Raw genomic sequence first — 19,641 nt, 5'->3', positions numbered from 1 at the left:
GATACTGAGGAATATCAAGATGTGTGAGGAACCAGTTTTATCAACTTGCGGAATGTGTCTTCCTTGTACGAATTTATTAATTGGTGAAGTTCATCACAGTTTTACTCTCTGGGCCAAAAATACCTTATTCCAAGGCTTGCATTAATTTGGGGCTGGATTCAGAGGGAGATTGCAGAATATAGTATTGATCTGTCTATTGATAAATGCCATTGTGTTCCCCAGCACATGCATGGTGGAGAGAAACCCCCTTCTCCACCCACTCAGAAAGGGGAGACCATTTCCTGCTCCAAGTGTGGTCGCAGGAATCGCAGGGAAGCTTGCTTCTGTGACTGGTGTGGAGCCAAGGTGGGTATTTTAAATCTGAGCTTCTTGGTGCCGAGGCCTCACCTCTCTAGAGAGAGCCAGGCTCCCCCCATCTCCCTTGCAGAAATCACTTCTTGGGATTTGAGTACTAGCACCTATTTAGGTAAGAATCTGGAGACAGAGATAATTAATTCTCTAGAATTAAGAAAGCTCTGTTGTTGCTGTTTTGCCTTGCATTTCTTTGAGGTTAAACTCTTTCGATTATTTACTGACTCTTGGTATTTCTTCTTTTATGAATTATCTACTTACCTTTTTTAAAAAATATTTTTAAACTTATTTTAGTAAAAGAGAGAGAGAGCGCTCATTCAAGTGGGGGGAGGGCAGAGGGAGAATCTTCAAGCAGACTCCCCATTGAGTGTGGAATCTGACATGGAGTTCAATCCCAAGACCCCAAGATCATGACCTGAGCTGAAACAAAGAGCCAGACGCTTAACCCACTGAGCCACCCAGGTGCCCCTTCCCTTTTTTTTTTTTTTAAAGATTTTATTTATTTATTTGACAGAGATCTCAAATAGGCAGAGAGGCAGGCAGAGAGAAAGGGGGAAGCAGGCTCCCTGCTGAGCAGAGTCTGATGTGGGGTTCCATCCCAGGACCCAGGGATCATGACCTGAGCCAAAGGCAGAGGTTTTAACCCACTGAGCCACCCAGGCGCCCGCCCCTTACCTTTTTAATGAAACACTCAAAGTCATTTTTTTGAATAAGTATTGCACATAAACAATAGAGCAAATTTCCTGTAAAGAGTTAATCTCCCTTCTCATCCTGGGCCCACAGAACCTATCCCCAGAAGCCAGAGTTACCTAGTGTGTGAGTGTTCTTTGAGCCATTCAGTGCATTAATAAGTAAACTAGTAGTTTCATACAGACACTAATTCTGTTCCTTTCAGCTAGCAATGTGCCTCATTAGTAACCTCATTCTTTTCAGTGGCTTCATAATAGACCACCATCTGCATGTACCATGATACATTTAGGCCATCCCCTCTTGCCAGACATTTAGATTGTTTCTAGTTACTTTGTCTAAAACCACAATCCTGCAGGGAATGATCTTAAATAAACTTCTTTGTGTACTTGCCCATCTGTAGGATAAGTTCTAGAAGGTGGACTTTCAGAGTCAGAGGTATAGGCATATGTTATTTTGATGGCTTGGGATTGTATGGTATGACAATAATTTATGCGGAAAAATTAGGACTCTAATATTTATCAAAGTGTGGAAATATTTTCTGTCCTCTAGCCAGGCATCTCTGTTTTCTACTCTGTTTGCCCCAAATGTGGGGCCAGCAATCACCGATCTGCCCAATTCTGTGGTTCCTGTGGTATTTATGTGACGTCCTTGGCAAAACTTAACCTGGACAACAGCCTGGCCCTAGCCACTGGAGGACTTGGCCCTTTTCCTCAGGTGAGAGACCTCCACTGTAGGAAGCACTGGTACTGGGGGACAAGCTTAAGGTTCTGAATTTTTTCCTCTACCTTGTGGATGAACCTGGGGAAGAAGAGCCAAAATATGTAGACCTTTACTTTGGATTTTCAACTAGATGTGTAAATTCGATCAGTTTAGGTTTTAAACACTGGAGTGATTTCAGAATTCAAAGATTTATTTGTAGAAGATTGAGGTTTAATTGCATTTGCAAAACTACTAATATAAATAATGTAAATCAATACAATAGCATGAAGGAGAAGTGGATTTAAAATGCATTTTATTTTTAAGATTTTATTTATTTGTTTGAGACAGAGAAAGAGAAGCACAAGTGGTGGGTTGGCAGGGGGAAGGGCAGAGGGAGAAGCAGACTCCCCACTGAACAGGTTGTCCAACACTGAGCTTAGTCCCAGGACCCTGATATTATGACCTGAGTGTACTGCAGACACTTAACTGACTGAGCCGCCCAGGCACTCTGAGTCAGACATACTTACCACGAATTTCATGTAGCATACCAGGAACTTTACTCCTGCTCTTTTATATTTTAGAAAACTTTCAGCAGATATATGAAATTACTTTTGCCATTTATAACAATAGTGTACAATTTAAGGAATATCTTATAAGATTATCTTCAGAAGGACTTAATCTCTAACCAGCTTGGTGTTATCCTTTTATAAATTTCTCTAAGCTAAATAAAAGCTTTTCAGTTTTCTTTTTAGTTCTTCATTAGAAGAATTTGAAGATTGATGATAGTTATTAGAGAGAATGCCCATGCATTCAGCAACTTTGCATCCCTTTTTAGGGAGTTCTGGCCTTCATAACCCAGACTGAGACTTATAGATCCTGGGACTGCAAATAGCCCACATGGAATAGTCCCATAAGCTAATGAGACAAAAGGGTTCTTTCCTCAAGACACTTCACTGTGATCTTTTGGAAATTGATTGTAATATACTGATTTTGTTAGAAAGACATTTTCTTCCTTCTACCAGAAAAATTGTCCTAATAAATATGCAGACATATAATGCCCACCAGGTGTGTTGTATCCCTTTAGATGCAGTGAAGTTGTACAGTGCACAAACTACGTAACCTTACATGATGGTCCTCTCAAGACCCCACACCCAGATGCAGAAGCATTTCAGAGAAAATACTGATGACTAGTGGTTGGATGAGTAGTTAAGCCTATATTCTATTGGATTGTAGAACTGATAAATTAGATTTCTTTCAGGCCTCAGGCAGCAAAGCAGAGAATATCAGTTCGGTTGATTGGCTGAATCTGAGATAGTAAATGGCCAAACAGATGAGGCTGGCTATATGGATCAGGCTGGGAGTCGCCAGGAGAGAAAGAAACAAGGAAGGTGAGGCAAGGGCTGAAAACCTCTTTTTAGTTTCTTGGAGATATTTTTACTTCTGATTAGAATTCTTTCCTATTAGTAATATGAAGAATTAATTCAAATATATTCTAATATTTTATGTTTTCTGCCTTGCTCATAGCCCCGATCTGCCTGGCAGTCTCTAAATGTTCCTTTACCCAGACCTGATGCTGGGACTCAGAAGGATGTGGGCACACAGACTGCTGGCCTGTTCTACCCATCTGGCATGCTACTAGCCAAAAAGGAACAGGAAATGGCTTCTCAGAAGCAGAGGCAGAAGATGAGCGGCCATAAACCTCTCCTCACAGCCATCAGCCCAGGAAGAGGTGAGGGAAATGTACACCTTCTCATCAGTAAGAACTCCCTCTTGGAAAGAAAATTGCCTTTTTTCTTCCTTTAGATTTATTTCTATACTTAAGGAGTAAATTCCATTGTTTTTCTTTAGGTAATTTCCCTCATATTATAGCTCTTAAACTTTAAGGATTCTGATATTTTTATTTTTATTTTTTCCAATTTTAAAAAATATTTTATTTATTTATTTGATAGAGACACAGTGAGAGAGGGAACACAAGCAGAAGGAATAGGAGAGGGAGAAACAGGCTCCCTGCAGAGCAGGAAGCCTGATGCAGGGCTCGATCCTAGTACTCTGGGATCATGACCTGAGCCGAATGCAGACACTTAACACATAAGCCACCCAGGTACCCCTATTCTTTTTTTCAATGTTTTAAAAAAGATTTTATTTATTTATTTGAGAGAGAGGGAGAGAGAGAGAGAGAAGGGTAGGGGCAGAGGGGGGAAGAGAGAATCCACGAGCAGACTGCCCGCTGAGCATGGAGCCTGACATGGGGCTCAGTTCCAGGACCCTGAGATTATGACCAGAGCCAAAATCCAGAGCCATCTGTGAAATCCAGATGCTCCAGTAATCTGATGTTTTGACTTGTAGCTCCATTGTATAGTCTGTAAATCAAATGGCATGTATAGGTGGCTATTATTGCAGTAGAAATGTTAGCCTGTGTCATTATTTCTATCTACCATTATCTTTCTCTTTTTACCATTCTAAAATTCACATAACAAAATTCACCATTTTAGCCATTTTAAAGTGTAGAGTTCAGTGCTATTTAGTCCGTTAGGAGCAGTATAGAAGCATCACCACTCTATTTGTCGAGAATGTTTTAATTGCCCCAAAAGTAGACCCAGTATTCATTTTGCAAACATGCCCCACATCTCCTCTCCCAGGTGCCTGGCAAGTACAAATCTACTTTCTGTTTTGATGGGTTTGCCTATTCTGGACATTTCCTATAAATGCATCTCCTGCCTGTACTTGAGAAACCAGAAATCCAGACTCATGCAAAAATCTTCCAAACGTTAAGTGGTGCTGATGTGTGAATTCAAATGTGTTTTCAACCCTATGCATGCTGCACAGGGGCACAAGGGAGCTTTCTGGAGCAATGGAAGTGTCCTTCATACTCTTCGGGATATATACACTCACTGAAACTCGAACTGTACACTTGAAAGTTATATCTCAATATGGTTAATTTACTTATTCTTAAAGACTTTTAGAGAGAGAGCGTGACAGCACAGGGCAGGGGGACAGAGAGAGAGAGGGAGAAGCAGACTTCTTGCCGAGCAGAGAGCCTGATGAGGGACTTGATCCCAGGACCCTGAGATCATGACCTAAGCCGAAGGCAGACGCTTAACTGACTGAGCCACCCAGGTGCCCCTCAATATGATTAATTTGAAAAGAAAAAAAGAAAAAGACCCCATATGTGGCCATCAAAATACATTCTTTTGAGATTCTCTACTCTTCTATGATCAGTCATGTGTGAAAAATAAACCTGGGAGCAAAGCTGGAACTTATTCTGTACCTAGTTGAGGTTCAGTAAGTGAAAACCATCACAAAGTTTGGCAAAGAAAAATAATCTGAGAATTCTTGTTGCACAGGAACATTTTTCTTTCTTGGCTTCAGAAGAGTTATCCACAAGGATGGGTTTCTCTTTTTCTTTAGGATACTGGAGAAAACAGTTGGATCATATCTCTGCCCACCTCAGGTCTTATGCTCAGAACAACCCTGAATTCCGGGCCTTGATCGCAGAACCCAGAATGGGAAAGGTGGGTGAACTCTGGATGGAATCTCCACTCCAGAGAGTCCCGTGGGAACAGGCTGCAGGTCCCCTCCACTTACATCATCTGAGACTGCACTTTGCTTGGCTCTTTCCCAATTCCTGTACTGCTTTCCACACTTCTATACGGTCCTCCCCTGCAAACACTGCCTTAGCAAATCACTTGCACACGAGCCTTGTCTCTGAGTCTGCTTCTGGGCACCTAAGATAGTAAATTGTGAAAATTCCATGCTTTTAGATGCCACAAGTTATGGAGATTCTGGGGTTCAGAGCTAAAAAACCCAGAAGAGTTTAGTCTCGCCAAATTGTGCACTTAAATCCAGTCTATATTAGCAGCAATAGTAATCATACGAATTGCAATTTCCCAATACACTCACTATGTGTTCATCTGTCCCTAGTGCTCATAACAAACTTATAAGGTAGGAATATTACTTTGGCAGCAGTGTTTTGTTTTTGTTTTTGTTTTAAATGGCCACAAATTCATCGGTAGTCTTCCCTTCAAAGAGTGGAGTCACTGTCTTCTTACCTCAAATGTAGGCGGGCTTGTGGAATTTAGGCTTACAGAGTGGTAGCAGTGATGCTGTGGGACTTCCAAGGTGTGGTCTTGTGAGGCCACACTGATTCCTCTCCTACTGGGCAGACTCTCTTCCAACACTCCTTCTTGGAGCCCAGCCACCCTGCCGTGAGAAACCCAAGCCCCATGGACTGGTGACATGGTGGTGTACCCCTCTGCAGCCATAGCTGAACCCAGTCCTTGAGTCATCTTGGCTCAAGAGCCAGGCAGATGAGTGATGAGATCCAAGGTCATTCCAGCCTCCAAACATGCAGCCACTTCTAGCTATTTGAGTTTTCCCAGCTGAGATGTCAGACAAATAGAGCAAAGACAGTCCCTGCTGTGCCCTGTTGGAAGCCATGAACTTCATAAAATGGTTGTTGTTTAGTGCCACTAAGTTTGAGGTGGTTTTTTTTACACTGCAGTATATAATCTGAACAAGCCTTATTTGACACTCAGGAAAATTGGCTCAGAGAAGTTTGGTGACCTGCCCAGGACTGCACTGATGGGTCTTGGGGGATTCAAGATTTGAAGGAGGTCTGTCTAGCATTATACCACAAAGCTCTGTGAGAAGATCTCTTCTGTTTGTATGACACTAGAAAGGAACCTTGGAAAATCAGCCTGTTTGATCCTCTGCCACCAAATAGGCCAACATTGAAGCTATTTATTGTCAAGTATTGCTTGGTTTCCTTTGATGATCTATTTTGGTGGTTTATTCATTCTTTGGCCTAATCCAGGGGTCTGTAAACTATGGTGTGTGGGGCAAATCAGGCCTGCCACCCAGTTTTGTAAATCAAAATTTTTTAAGATTTTATTTATTTGGCACAGAGAGAGAGAGAGAGAGAGCACAAGCAGGGGGAGAAGCAGGCTTCCCACTGAGCAAGAAGACCAATGTGGGGCTCAGTCCCAGGACCGTGGGATCATGACCCAAGCCGAAGGCAGCCGCTTAACCAACTGAGCCACCCAGGTGCCCTGTAAATCAGGTTTTATTGGACCAAAGCTTGTTCATTTACTTATTGTCCATAACTGCTTTTGTGCTGCAGTGACAATGGTCACATAGCCCACAAAACCTAAAATATTTTCTGTCTGATCCTTAAAGCATTTGCTGACCCCTGTGTGGTTGAAATTCTTCCAGCTGCTTAAACAGAGAAGGTTGCTCAACTATGATACTTGGCCCTTGATTGCCAAGGCCTGGCCCCTCAGGACACCCAGCTGATGATATCCAGCCAGGTGGATTGATTAGATGTAAAGTATGTCTCTTTAGAGAATATAAATTTGGGTCTGGCTTTCTTATCCAGTCTGGGAGTCTCTGCTCTTTGATGGGAACATTAATTTTGTTCATTTACAATTAATGGAATCGTAGCTGTGGCTGGATTTGTGTCTGTTACTTCGCTACTTACGCCCTGTTTTACTTAGCTTTTGTTCCTTTGTTTTTCTTTTCTTGTCTTCTTTTGAGTTTATTAAATATTTGATTAAATTTACAGTTTAACATTTCAGGATTTCTTGACTGTTGCTCAGGACATCAAGTGCTATGTGCGTGGTTGTGAATTCTCTCGAATGTTTTTTTAAAAGCTCATCTCCGCTACTGTCCATGAAGATGGCTATCAAGTTAGCATCCGGCTGAATTATATTCAAGTATCCAACAAGGTGAATAAAACCTTTAGAAGCTGTTCATTTGAAAATTGACCAAACCAGAAAATTGTAACTTACACTATCGAAACACTTCTGTGTAATGCATAGAAGGCATAAATTCCAAATGTTATAAAACTTGACTAAAGGCCACTAATTTCATAGAAATAGATAAGTAACTGCACCAAATCTCGGAGAAGCCAAGTTTTAGGCACATAAAGATGTAGTAAGAACAGAAATTATTACCCACTCAGTCGGTCCTGTGGTTCTCAGGCTTATTTATACTCACTGAAGTCTGAGTATAGGTGGAAGGTGGACAGATATGTTTGCTGGTATGTACTTTCACCTATTTGCCTATAACAAATAAACCAAACTTTGTGGCTCTGCCTCCCTTGATCTACGCTCTTACATGGTGACTGGAACTTTGCTACTGCGCCCATAGTGTGTGACAAACACTGACTGATTCATACCAGTAGCTGTAGTTTCATTGGACAAGAAGTCAGAATATACAAAAGAATAAGGAATGGATTGAGAAGACTGGTAAAGAAGGTAAGGAAAAGCATAGTGATCAATATTTATCAGGTCCTGGCCATGTCCACAACAGGGGACTCGCGGTGTCTTTAAAATGAGGACAGACACGTGGGCTCTTCCTAATTCAGAGGCTGGGAGAATGCAGTCTATGGACACACATGAAAGTGTTTTGAAGTCAAGCACTAAATGCAGTGTTTTCAGTTGTGTGGCTGCAGAAGAGCTTGGGTCAGGGAGGTACTTGAGGAGAAGGGGAGTAAGGGACATGAGACAATGCAAGGAAAGGGGCTGAGTGGTCTGAATAAAGTCCAGCTTCAACTTGATCCATGAGGAGCTCTAAATGTGACTTGCACCATGAAGTTGTCCCAGTTGATGCAAGAAAAGGAGAGATGTAACCTCTAGAGCAAGGCAGTACCTACCTGTATAGGCAGCTGGCCAGCTCTGAGGTGTTAGCAGCTGAGAGGGATACACTAAACAGTTTGGGGAACCAGGTGGGCACCAAGAGCATCTTCAACTGTAAATCTAGTTTTATTGGACACGCAGTCTATCGGGTAGAAGTGCAATCATTATCCCCAGGTTTAATATGTTTTTTCTTAGCCTGCGTGTTCTGTTCACACAGTAGCAGGTGGTGCCCTGTGGTGGGAGAGGCAGCCACATGAGGGTGGGGCAGGATGCCAGGCTGTGGAATCCATCCAGGTGGATACAGAATTCCAGGTCTGGACTGTGATCATCTCTCCTAATTTTATAGACCTTCATTTTACCTGTTTGACTTTCACAGCATCCCTTTGAGGTAGGCCATGATATTTTCACTTTACAGGTGAAGAAACTGAAGTACAGAGAAATTTAACCAGCTTTGTTCAAGGTCCCTAAGCTAATAAGTGATAGAGCCAAGATTCGAACTCTGTAGCCTGAGCTTTCCCATCTTGCCACCCAAATTCTAAGACACAGAGGGGTTTGAAGCAGGGGAGCACCATCACTTATAAATTGTAGAAGTCTGACTGGGGCAGCCATGTAGAATATGTGCTATCAGGAACCAGTTGGGAATCCCTTGCAGGGATCTTGGTGTGTGAAGAAGGGGCTGTGGCCATAATGACAGAAAGGAGGGGCCAGGCTGAGGAGCCATTTAAGAGACAGAACAGACAAAACATCACAGTGAGGGGATGTCCATTTCTGGGTTGGCTCTATGTGTAGCTAGAGTGGTCATTAATGAAGAGCAGAACAGGTTAGCAGAGAGAGAGCATCATCAATCACGGTGTCTATATTTTTTCTGTCGCCCAGAATCTTTACCTCAGCAAGGCAGTGGATTTCAGCAACCACTTCCTGAGCAGTGTCACCGAGGGTGGTGATGGGCCATTTGGCAGCAGGTCCAGCTTGGGTGAGTTGTACCCTTCCAGTAATTTTAAACAGTCAACCAGGAACAAACTGACCTGGCAAGGAGGGCAGGGAATCGCTTAAAATTTGCCAGTTCAACCACACATCTTCCTTTAGTGTTCCAGCCATTTTATTCTTTTGGCTTCTCTGAAGTTAGGAGTGAGATTTTTGAAATCTTTCACAGGGCTTGGGGAGATAAGTTGTGTGTGAGGTAAGTTAAAAACTGTAGTCTCCTTTTTTCCCCTCCTTCCCATTCATCCTCTGGTCCTGGCCTGAGATGAGTGGCTCCAGGAGTCCTTCTTGTGAGGCTCAATAAAATAGACATTTCTATACAAGCCGTTTTATACTTCTGACCTCTTGAGGGGCGTGATAGCTGCATAGATCTTTATATGTGGGGAATGGTGGGGGGTATCGTTTTAGTCCTTGACTCTGTCATTTCAGTGAGTGACTACAGCCAGAGTACCTCAGATACCACTGAAAAAGTCAAGAGGATGAAGAATCTCAAGACCAAAAAATTTCAAGAAAAGAAGCTGCTCACAGTATGTGTACTCCTTTGTCCTTATAGCTGTCTTCTTAGGCCTGTCTATTGAATGTTTCACTTTGAGATATTTTATTTTATTTCGTTTTATTTTATCTTATTTATTTTACTCGATTCCATTCCATTCTATTTATTTTTTAAAGTAGGCTCCACACCCAACATGGGGCTTGAACTCATGGGCCTGTGTTGCATGCTCTACTTACTGAGCCAGCCAGATGGCCCTACTTTGAGATTTTTTTACATTGAAGAATACCTTTAATTTTCTGTTCCTTTTTAGAAGTGTATTTTTATTTTGTGGAACCCTTTAAAGTATGTCAATATTATTAATTAGAATTATTTTAAAGTTCTTATTAGTTTCTGGAATCACCTCTGTTTCCTCTGCGGTCAGTTCTCTGTCCATCTTTCTCCATCTTATTTTTGGTTGGTCTCAAATATGTGATGATCCTTGGTTGCTAGGTCACGTTGACAAGTGAAGGGCCAGTTTGAGTAGCACCAGTGCCTGCCATGGGTGTGTGGCATGAATGTTTTGGCCTCAGGTCTCTGTGAGGGTGGATGGGCATGCTGTGGGGCAGGCCTCCCTGAAGGGTGTTTGGGCAGAAGGCAGGAAAAAGCATTGGGATCCCCTAAGCTGCCTTTCCTCTGGAAGTAAGGATGGTGCTGTGAAAGGCTCTAGCATATTTCATTCCTGGATGGAACTACCTTCCCTGTGTCTGTCACAGAGATCTGGGCTCTTCTTGGACCCAGTATTCCCAGTAGAAGACTTTGTTAGGCAAACCATGAACTCTCTGGAAAAAAGTTACCAGTCTTTAAGCAGAGAGCACAGGGGAGAGAGAGAAGGCACCGCTCATCTCAGCCACTCAAAGCAAAGCCCTTCCATAGAATCCAACCTGCACCCAACATCAGCCCTCATTGTTGATTAACGCAGCTTCTGCAGGGCTGCCTGGAGGGCACAGACTCTATCTCTGGCATCTTCAGCTTGTTTTTCTTTGCTTTGTTTTCCATCTCAGCCAAATTCCAGCTACTTCCAATCTTTGGAATTCCTCACAATTCCTGATCCACTGATGGCACCCTTCCAGAGCTTCCCATGGCTGTTAGAGTTTTGTTTTTCCAAAATATAGACCATGAACACTTTTAAGTGGAGCCTTGGAGAAAGAGACCGTGGATGCCCTTGTTCAGTCCCCCACCTTGCCTTTCACTCGGTCCTCTTTGGCTGCAGTAAGGGAAGACAGATGTGTTAGCAACAAGCTCAAAGCCTAGGTCTCCCGGAGATGGGGATGGACACATGTGGTTCTTCCCTCCATCTTCCATGAAGCCAGGCCCTCGGGGCACCCTCAGGGGTGTATACACCGGCATCTAGATTGTATCATGATTTCTCCAGAGGTTGGTGACTTCTCACCTCATCTTATTTTCCCCACCACATGCTTTGCATGTCATAAACACCAATAAATTGGGGAAGAAGACCTTAGAATTATATTAACCTGTATTGTATATGATTCCTTGCACTCCTGGCCTTCTCCCAGTTTAAAATACTGTCAGTGAGCAAAAGAGAAGTATAAAGTTGTATAAACTTTAATAGTTTTGGAGACTACCCCCACTTACTCTGTATGTGACCTGAATCCCCCATTGCTATATGCCTTTATTTTCTCATTTGTATTTAAGGGATAAGTATCAGACAAATAATAACAGTGTCCAGTGGTTCACTCATTCGGTGGTTATTCAGAGCACACATATACCAGGCACAGCTCTCAGTGGTGAAAATAAATCATGAACAAAAGCTATAAAAGTTTCAGACCTCTTGAGGGTAACATTCTAGTACATTCTAGTAGAAGTTTCCATAAGGAATGGAATTCAGTAAGAACAAGTGCCCCCCAAGACTCCCTAGGTGTTCACTTATTAGAATACCTTGTACCATTGTGTAACTAGCCTAGAGTAGGGGGCAGAAGGGACACAGCCTGAACCTGGGATCTTCTTCTGGAAGGCTTAGAGGCCTTGACCAATGTCCTCATCCTAATTGCTCCTCAGAGAGCCAGGAGAGGGTAGATATATGATTTCTACTTTGTAGACAAGAAAATGAGAGTCCCGGGACCACCCCAAGTCGCCCTCAGATCCAGTGGTGGAAACCTACTGAAAGTAATGTCTCCAGCCTTCTAGATGGCCTCTTCAGCCTTGTAACAACCAGCACCTGTAATCCTTTATATATAAAGAAAAATAAAGGGGAATTCCATCACATTTTGAAAATACAGCATATAATAAATTCTTCGGATTTCTGATGTTAGGTGAGACCTTCCCCCCAACCACCACCAAATAAGAGTCGACTTTATGAGTTCACTCATGCCTTAGCTGAGCACATTTTCTGAATAGTCATACTTAGGCTGATTCAGAACATTTTATAAAAACATGCAGAGGAAATATTAGGATTAATCTGGTTGCTTTTCCTAGGAATATTTATTTCCTTTGTAATTAAACTAGTGGTGGAGAGGTTTCTCATTGCATCCCTGTCCTTAGTAAAGATTGAAAAATGCCAATTTGGCATCCTTCCTTGAGACTATGTTTCAGAGGACAGCAAGATTTTCTTTCTTCTTTTTTTTATTAAACATTTTTTTTAAGATTTTAAGTACTTATATTTGACAGAGAGAGGCGGCGAGAGAGGGAATACAAGCAGGAGGAGGGCAGAGGGAAAAGCAGGCTTCCTCCTGAGCAGGGAGCCCGATGTGGGGCTCGATCCGTGGATCCTGGGATCATGACTTGAGCCGAAGGCAGATGCTCAACGACTGAGCCACCCAGCCAGATTTTCATTAGCTAGGTTTATTTGTGCTGCTGGTGTCAGAGACGACACACACACACACAGTCACACACACACATGAGCACATGCACGCACACGCTCACACTCACCTGATCCTGGAGCTCAGAACTTAACCTTGGAGAAGAAGTGTTTGCCCGCAGGTTGAGCTGGGGCAAGGGGGACCGTACTGTTTTGTGACGGTGAAAATGACCTTGTGTAACCCTGCAGCCTGAAAACCGTCTCCTGCTGAAGGAAGTTGGACCAACAGGGGAAGGGAGAGTCTCTGTGGTTGAACAGCTACTCGAGGAGGTCAGTCCAACTCAAAGACCAAGTCTCTCTGAGGATTTTAGCCTCATGTTTCACCGCTGTCTCTTTTGGACGCAAGTCTTGTTTGGTATTGTGAGAACCACGGGCCACTTCATTTAAAATCACCTGGAAGTGGACTAAACAGCCAGTCAAGAACTTTTACATTAATTATTATTGATTACTAGTTTTTTGTAGCAAAGAAGAACGTCATATGAGCCCAAATGCTGTGCATAAAGGTAGACCGAATCCCTGGTCTGTGTCCCATGTGACCTTCATGTTTCCTAAAGAAGCGAGGTTCGGGGGTACCTCCCCCTACTGATTGGGGGGGAACAGAAGTTTTATCGCCCAAGTTAAGGCAGTTAGATCTTGGGTGCCCTGATTCTCTTCTCTTCTGATTTAAAGCAGTTTGGTTCCTCCAAGCATGTGTGTTATACTTCGCAGGATGGCAGCTGGATGCTGCCGAGAGCGGGGTTTTGTGGCCAGTCTGTCCTTTTCCTTATGCCTCAGGGAGCAGATCCCAACTGCAGGGATGGCGAAGAGCAACCCGTGATAACCAAGGCCGTTGTGAACAAGCACCATGAAGTGATTCCAGTCCTTGTGCAGAGAGGAGCAGACACGGAGCAGCGCTGGGGCCCGTAAGTAAGACGCAGTCACAGGAGAGTCCTGGCACGTGTGGCGGTCAGCAGCTACCCCGGGGCCCTGACTGAGCAGCGTCCATCCACATGCGTGCCCTGCTCTGCTGGAACCCCTTGGGATCCATCTTAACCCATCTGGGCCTTAAGCAGTGGCTTAACTGCCTCTCTCTTCCAAACCTGGGCAAAATAAAAGCTTTTAATTGGACTGTTGGATTGCCAAATTTTTTGTAGCTTCTATAAATGATGATACATTTTGCTAGCTCGCAAGTTTACACTGAGGGGGCCGGCAAATCCTTCACCCTTGGGATGTTAAGCAACATTATTTTCATCATGATCTGAACTGTTGAGATCGCTCGGAGGAGAGCGGGCCTAGGGTAGTCCCTATAGAAACGTAGCCATGAAGTTACTACACAAAGGAAACTTCATCCGAGTTCACTATGTGATTTGTGCATTGGTTTCCCCAGCTGGGAAGCGGGACAGACAAACACCAAGTCCTATTGGACCTTTTGTCACTTCCCTAGTCTTGAGCCCGCCCTACTTCTTGGCCTCTCCCAGCCTTGGGATTCTGTTGTTCTCTCCAATTACTTTGGAAACATGGGGTGTTTCCTCCAGGGTTTTTATTCAAAATATATGCCCATTAATTTTTCTGTGCATGCTTTTATGTTTTGGCCCAATAAAACAGCTATGGGAGATAGACACAACCCCCTTTTTAGTTTATTTTAGAGCAGAACATTTGACACATTTGGTGGATGTATTTGGTGGCTGGAATTTACTTGCTCACCTTTTCCTAGGGTTCGCATTCTTCTTACTCTGTCAGCTTCTTCTTTTATCCCACACTTGGGTTATCATTATTCATAAAAATAATGCCACCTTGTTTGGCACTGAGGTGTACTTTGTATTTGTACAATTCAGACAAGCTTTTCTTAGGGCGCTTATGTATAATGCCCGTGGTTGATACAAAATCTCTTGAACAGATTTTTAACTGATGCTTACATAGAATGAGTCCCAGCCTTATGAGAAATCCAGCTGAGAGGAAGAAACTGCTCTGGACATGGAACAGAGTTCCCGTTTTTCCTTGGGGTTCCTCAGTGCCCGTTCTTACTTCCTTACCATTCTATAAATTGACATTTACCTACACGTGATCTAACTCTACGGTTGTACCATGTGTCTAAACGGCAGGTAATAGCCCGTTGTCACTCCCACTGTGTTAGCATAGTTAGCGGAATCTAGCTCACGTGGAGGGGGAGGGAGGAAAGCCAGGCCAGAGCTCTCCCTCAAAGTAGCGCGCAGAGATTCTTCTTCTACTTTAGTTTTTGCCACTAGAAGATAGCAGATTTTTCCACCAAGAGCCGGCTCTGCTAAGTCTGCTTTATATTTGTTAGTTTGAAGTGTTTGGACCTGGGTCTGCCTGGCCTTTATCCCTTGGCTAGACCTCTGTAGATCCAGTAACATGACCTCAAGCCTCCACCCATCCTACTGCTCTTAAGGTGCAATTTATCCAGAGATCTGGCTTTCCTATAAAAGAGGTTCAGTGAATTGTTCCTTAGCGATCAAAGATTAAACAACTCTTCCTCCCCCAACTCCCAGCTTGTTTGACTAGTAGAGAGAAGCAGCCTAGGCGGTCTCTACACCAGGTGACTTCTGTTCAGTGGCTTGGCAGGTAGCAGAAAGCCCTCCCAGTGTTTCTGTTTCCAGTGTTTTTCTCTTTCCTACCAGAATACACTCATATCCAACCCAAGGAGATGGCTAAGGAGAGGTGCACATCCTCCATCAAAGCTGATTCCTTGGGGCGCCTGGGTAGCTCAGTTTTTAAGTGTCTGCCTTCAGCTCAGGTCCTGATCCCAGGGTCCTGGGATTGAGCCTCGAATCGGGCTCCCAGCTTGGCGGGAAGCCTGCTTCTCCCTCTCCCACTCCCCCTGCTTGTGTTCCCTCTCTAGCTGTGTCTCTGTCAGATAAATAAAATCTTTAAAAAAGAAAAAAGCTGATTCCTCTTAATAGCAGATTTCAGGAACACAGATTCAAGGTCTCGTGAGGGAAGGGGCAAAGAGAAACACCATTTGCCTTTGGACAACAGTTAACACCCCTTCACTGGCAATTTCAGACGTTCTGCCCTAGTAGCTGGGAGGGGCACATGTAAACATTAGTCTGCTTCTTAGAGGTTCAACTGTGGAGAGTTATTCTATTAGGTAATTCTTGATTTACAAAGAGAGAAGGTACCTTCATCCACCATGATACTTAGATTTGAGTAAACCGTTTGAGTAGTTTGTGCATTCATAGTAGAGTTTCTTTAAAATACAAAGTCACAGAATACCATGGTTGTACCTGCTGTACCAAACATGTTCTAGAAGGTCTGGTGATACAACACCAAGCTGCTCGTAGCAACAGATTCACAAGTATCACCTCTGCTCTGAACAGAAGAAGGTGTCCCCTCTAGTGTCCTTGCCTTGTTCGAGTCATATCATTTGATGACCAGTGTACAAAGTTAGAGTCGGCGGTCACAATTCATTACTTCCCCAGACTGAACTGTGGTTACACAGAAAAGCCAGCCATGGTTCCCCGCCCCCATACCCCCACCCCCCACCCAGCTGGGAAATAGAACATGCGCTCGGCTCTCAGTTTTGGGGGCGTTATGAAGGAGGATCACGTGTCCGCTCAGGAGATGTGGCAAGCCCACGAATACGTGTAAGTTCCAGTGGTAGATGCCTAAGCAAGACCCAAGGAATGTGAGGGCTGAAGTAACAAGCAGTTGTGCTACTAGGGAGAAAGGAAAGACGAAAGGTAAGGAAGGGTTGGTGTCATTAGCATGACTCTGTCAGCGTGCCCACAGTATCCTGCATTACAACTACTTTAGCAGGATGATTTTCTTCCCCCAAAACAGGCTCCAAAACACAGCTCTTCATGAAGCTACTCTGCTTGGCCTGGCAGGAAGGGAGTGCATCGCTGCTTTACTGAGGTATGCTCTCGGCCTCTGGGGGAGACTTCTGAGGGCCCCCTGCTGACCTGTGATGATTTCAGAAGGCCCTAGTTCCAGAGCAGTTAACCCTGGGAATAGGGGCTACCATCCCACCATGGATCTCCAGCACTGAAGGCTCTGAAAAGCACAATGAAAATGTTGTCCCCCCATCAAACTTGGTTGTGGGACTTCGATGCAATGGGAGCCAGTGGGCAGGATTGGCAATTGAATGTGTTGAAATCACAGAGCCCTTCCAAAGATCTCAGGGTAGAGTTGCCTTGGGGCCTTTTGGGGATGGGTTTAGCAAGGTGGGGCCAGGAGGCTCCCAGACTGGCCTCTGTGTCAGGGATGAGCCAGGTCTCCAGGTTCAAGTGCCTGAGTCCTTCTATTCATGCCCATTCCCTTGGCAGGTGCAATGCAAGCATCCAAAAGAAGAACGTGAATGGCCAGACGCCATATGACCTGGCTCTGCAGGCTGGGGATGATGTCATCACCTCGCTCTTTGCTGCTAAGCTCAGCCTGGACGACTCATAGACCCCAAGGGCCTGCAGAGGACCTAATTGCAAGAAACCATCCAGTTCTGGCTGTTCTTTGTTTCTTTCTGAGATGTGGATTGGCAGTTTGAGAATTGAGATGGAAAGGAACTCATAAGACTTTTTTATTTTTTTAATACAACACTGTAAGCCACCATGCAGGCATTTCCCAATATGCTGTCGATGGTGACAAACTTAATGTATGTCTTTTTTTTTTTAAGGGTTTGTTGCTGCTTATTTTAGAATTTTCTTTTAAATTTATTTTTCAGGAGGTGTCTAGGTGGCACAGTCAGATGAGTGGCTTACTCTTGGTTTTGGCTTAGGTTGCGATCTCAGGGTTCTGAGATCGAGCCCCACGTTGGGCTCCACACTCAGCACAGAGTCTGCTCAAAAGATTCTCTCTCTTCCTCTGCCCTCTCCCCGCACTTGTGCAAGTACACGCGCACTCTCTCTCTCAAATAAATAAATCCTTAAAAATTTTTTAAAAATTTATTTTTCAGTAGGTAATAATTGCACATGGTTCGAAGCTAAAAAGTATGAAGTGTTATGTAGTAAAAACTCTGCCATCCCTGTCCCACAGCCACCCACATCCCCTCGTCAGAGACACCACTGATACCAGTGTCATCTGTGTCTTTCCAGATATAGCACAGGATTATATAAGCACATGTATATAATATATGCATCTGTACAGAGAGGGTATACATAAAATACAAATATAGATAACAGATACAGTCCTTGCCCTCTTTAACACAAGTACTAGCGAACCACACACTCTTCCGATGTGTTGCATCTTGTTCTCTTCCTTAATATATCTCGTAGGTGGTTCCAACTTAGTGCATAAAGATTAAGTTTATTTTAAAAAATGTTGTTTCTGATGTTGAGCTCATCAATATTCCTATTGTTACCGTTTGTTCTTTGGTTGGCAAACAAGCCCCGAATCAGCCATCTGCAGGGATGTGTAATTTTGACTTATGTCTTTTTTCAGATTGTTATTTCAGTCCTCGGGTGATAACGCTGAAAACGTGGTGTCCCTAAATAGTTTCTGTTAAAGCGTGTTGATGGAATATTTATTAATTCTGAATGATTAATTCGGCACAATAAATACCCGACTTCTTTGAGTAGACTGCTCTCATCGCTACCTGCACACCTTTCCCGAGTGGGCGACTGTCTGCGGGAGGACAGGAGCAGGGCTGCTGAAAGCCAAGCCCCCACGCGGGGATGGGTGACACTGGCCGGCCCCTGTCACACTTGGCCGTCTGTGTTGGGCTGCTGCAAGGTAACCAGGGTCCTGAGAGACCCAGTTTGGGTTAGGGCCAGTTTGCATTGTATCAGCTCAGCTGGTACAATGTGACCTGTCCCAGACTTCCCTGCCTTTATGGCTCCGTGCGGGATTGGCTGCAGCTTCTAGCTTCCCAAGATGGAAGTGAAGCTGCGGTCCTCACGCTAGGAAGGTGGGTGAGGGCCCCAGATGCTCACACCCTACAGGTTCTGGATTCGACGCTCAGGGAAGTGGGTGTGGAGTTCAAGACCATTTTACCCAGAACTTAGGGAACAGGGGAGACCCCATGGACCCATGGGTTCCAGAAACTTTCCTCTTGGAGCTCTCAAGTGTAACTTTCGTGCCCTGAGTGCAGGAAGCCCATCTCCACTGTTCCTTGGGTTTCCAGGAGAAGGGAGTGGCCTGGCCCTGTATCCAAGAGGCAAGGCACGCACTTGACATCTCCTGCCAGGGATCCACCCTTTCGCCCCCTGCCAGCACAAATCACCTTTGAGTTTCTGGCAAACCTCATTTACAGAGTGAGCAGGTGGCTCGAGATACGAGAGCGCAGGTTCAGGTCCAGGAGCTCTGCTGAAATCCTGCAGGGTTATGTAAAGCATTACATAAACATTGAACTACATATTTTCAGGAAAATAAAGTTACACACATGTTTCAAGCAAGGCCTGTCTGATTTCAAAATTCATGTTATCTCTTGTCCGTCGTGAAGTTTTATTTTTCCTTTCCCCAGGACCCTGTATCAGGGCTTGAAACGGGAGCAGAACCACCATAGTGATAATGAGTAAGGGGCAATGAAAAGGACTGGACTGCGTGAGTGACTGAGGCTGGTCGCAGGCCAGGAGCCGCTGTAGCTCAGCAGGGCCTCAGTGGGGAAGGAAAGGAGGGTGCCGAGTGCGATGAGTGAGGACAACGTGGAACCCGTGGGCCCAGCCTCCCTCCGTCCGCATGGTCACAGGTGACCCGCAGGAGATGCGACCGCCCCTCAGCATGTAACTTGTTCCAAGCATCGCAGGCTGGGCTCTCCAGAAGCCGACTGAGACAGCTGGGGATGGCAGATAGAGGAGGACGCGGATGTATGGGGGATCAGCCCTTGGGGAAGGAAGAAGAGGGAGGAACTGCAGGAGTTGCCACCCCAGATGCAGCCCCCACAAAGCTGCAGCAAGCCCCAGGGCAGGGTGCTGGAGAGGAGGATTGCCCATCATCTCGCGGTGCCCGGACAGCTGTAGCTCAATCACTGGGTGGCTGCTCCCCCAGGACAGCTGTGACTTCAAGCC

General features: G+C 44.6%; 1 protein-coding gene across 6 annotated transcripts in view; it reads left to right on the top strand.

Moving 5' to 3' along the window:
- The window catches only part of DZANK1 (double zinc ribbon and ankyrin repeat domains 1), a 64,549-nt gene extending 46,337 nt beyond the window's left edge, over window positions 1-18,212 (top strand). For 5 of the 6 annotated variants that reach the window (XM_004754158.3, XM_004754162.3, XM_004754157.3 and 2 more), the window contains 11 exons: window positions 223-345; window positions 1,591-1,755; window positions 3,265-3,469; window positions 5,149-5,252; window positions 7,389-7,463; window positions 9,252-9,348; window positions 9,786-9,883; window positions 12,893-12,973; window positions 13,478-13,605; window positions 16,484-16,558; window positions 16,969-18,212. In XM_004754158.3, the coding sequence (XP_004754215.1) occupies window positions 223-345; window positions 1,591-1,755; window positions 3,265-3,469; window positions 5,149-5,252; window positions 7,389-7,463; window positions 9,252-9,348; window positions 9,786-9,883; window positions 12,893-12,973; window positions 13,478-13,605; window positions 16,484-16,558; window positions 16,969-17,092 (1,275 nt within the window). In that variant the 3' untranslated portion in view covers window positions 17,093-18,212. The remainder of the gene's footprint in view (window positions 1-222; window positions 346-1,590; window positions 1,756-3,264; window positions 3,470-5,148; window positions 5,253-7,388; window positions 7,464-9,251; window positions 9,349-9,785; window positions 9,884-12,892; window positions 12,974-13,477; window positions 13,606-16,483; window positions 16,559-16,968) is intronic. The other variant, XM_013057068.2, reaches the window with a different exon arrangement.
- Window positions 18,213-19,641: the final 1,429 nt, after the last annotated feature.

Source organism: Mustela putorius, unplaced genomic scaffold (genome assembly GCF_011764305.1).
Source record: "Mustela putorius furo isolate JIRA1106 unplaced genomic scaffold, ASM1176430v1.1 tig00000253_pilon_pilon_pilon, whole genome shotgun sequence".
Classification (NCBI taxonomy): domain Eukaryota; kingdom Metazoa; phylum Chordata; class Mammalia; order Carnivora; family Mustelidae; genus Mustela; species Mustela putorius.
The sequence above is the reverse complement of the archived record's forward strand: the minus strand, read 5'-3'. Positions and strand labels throughout refer to the sequence as shown.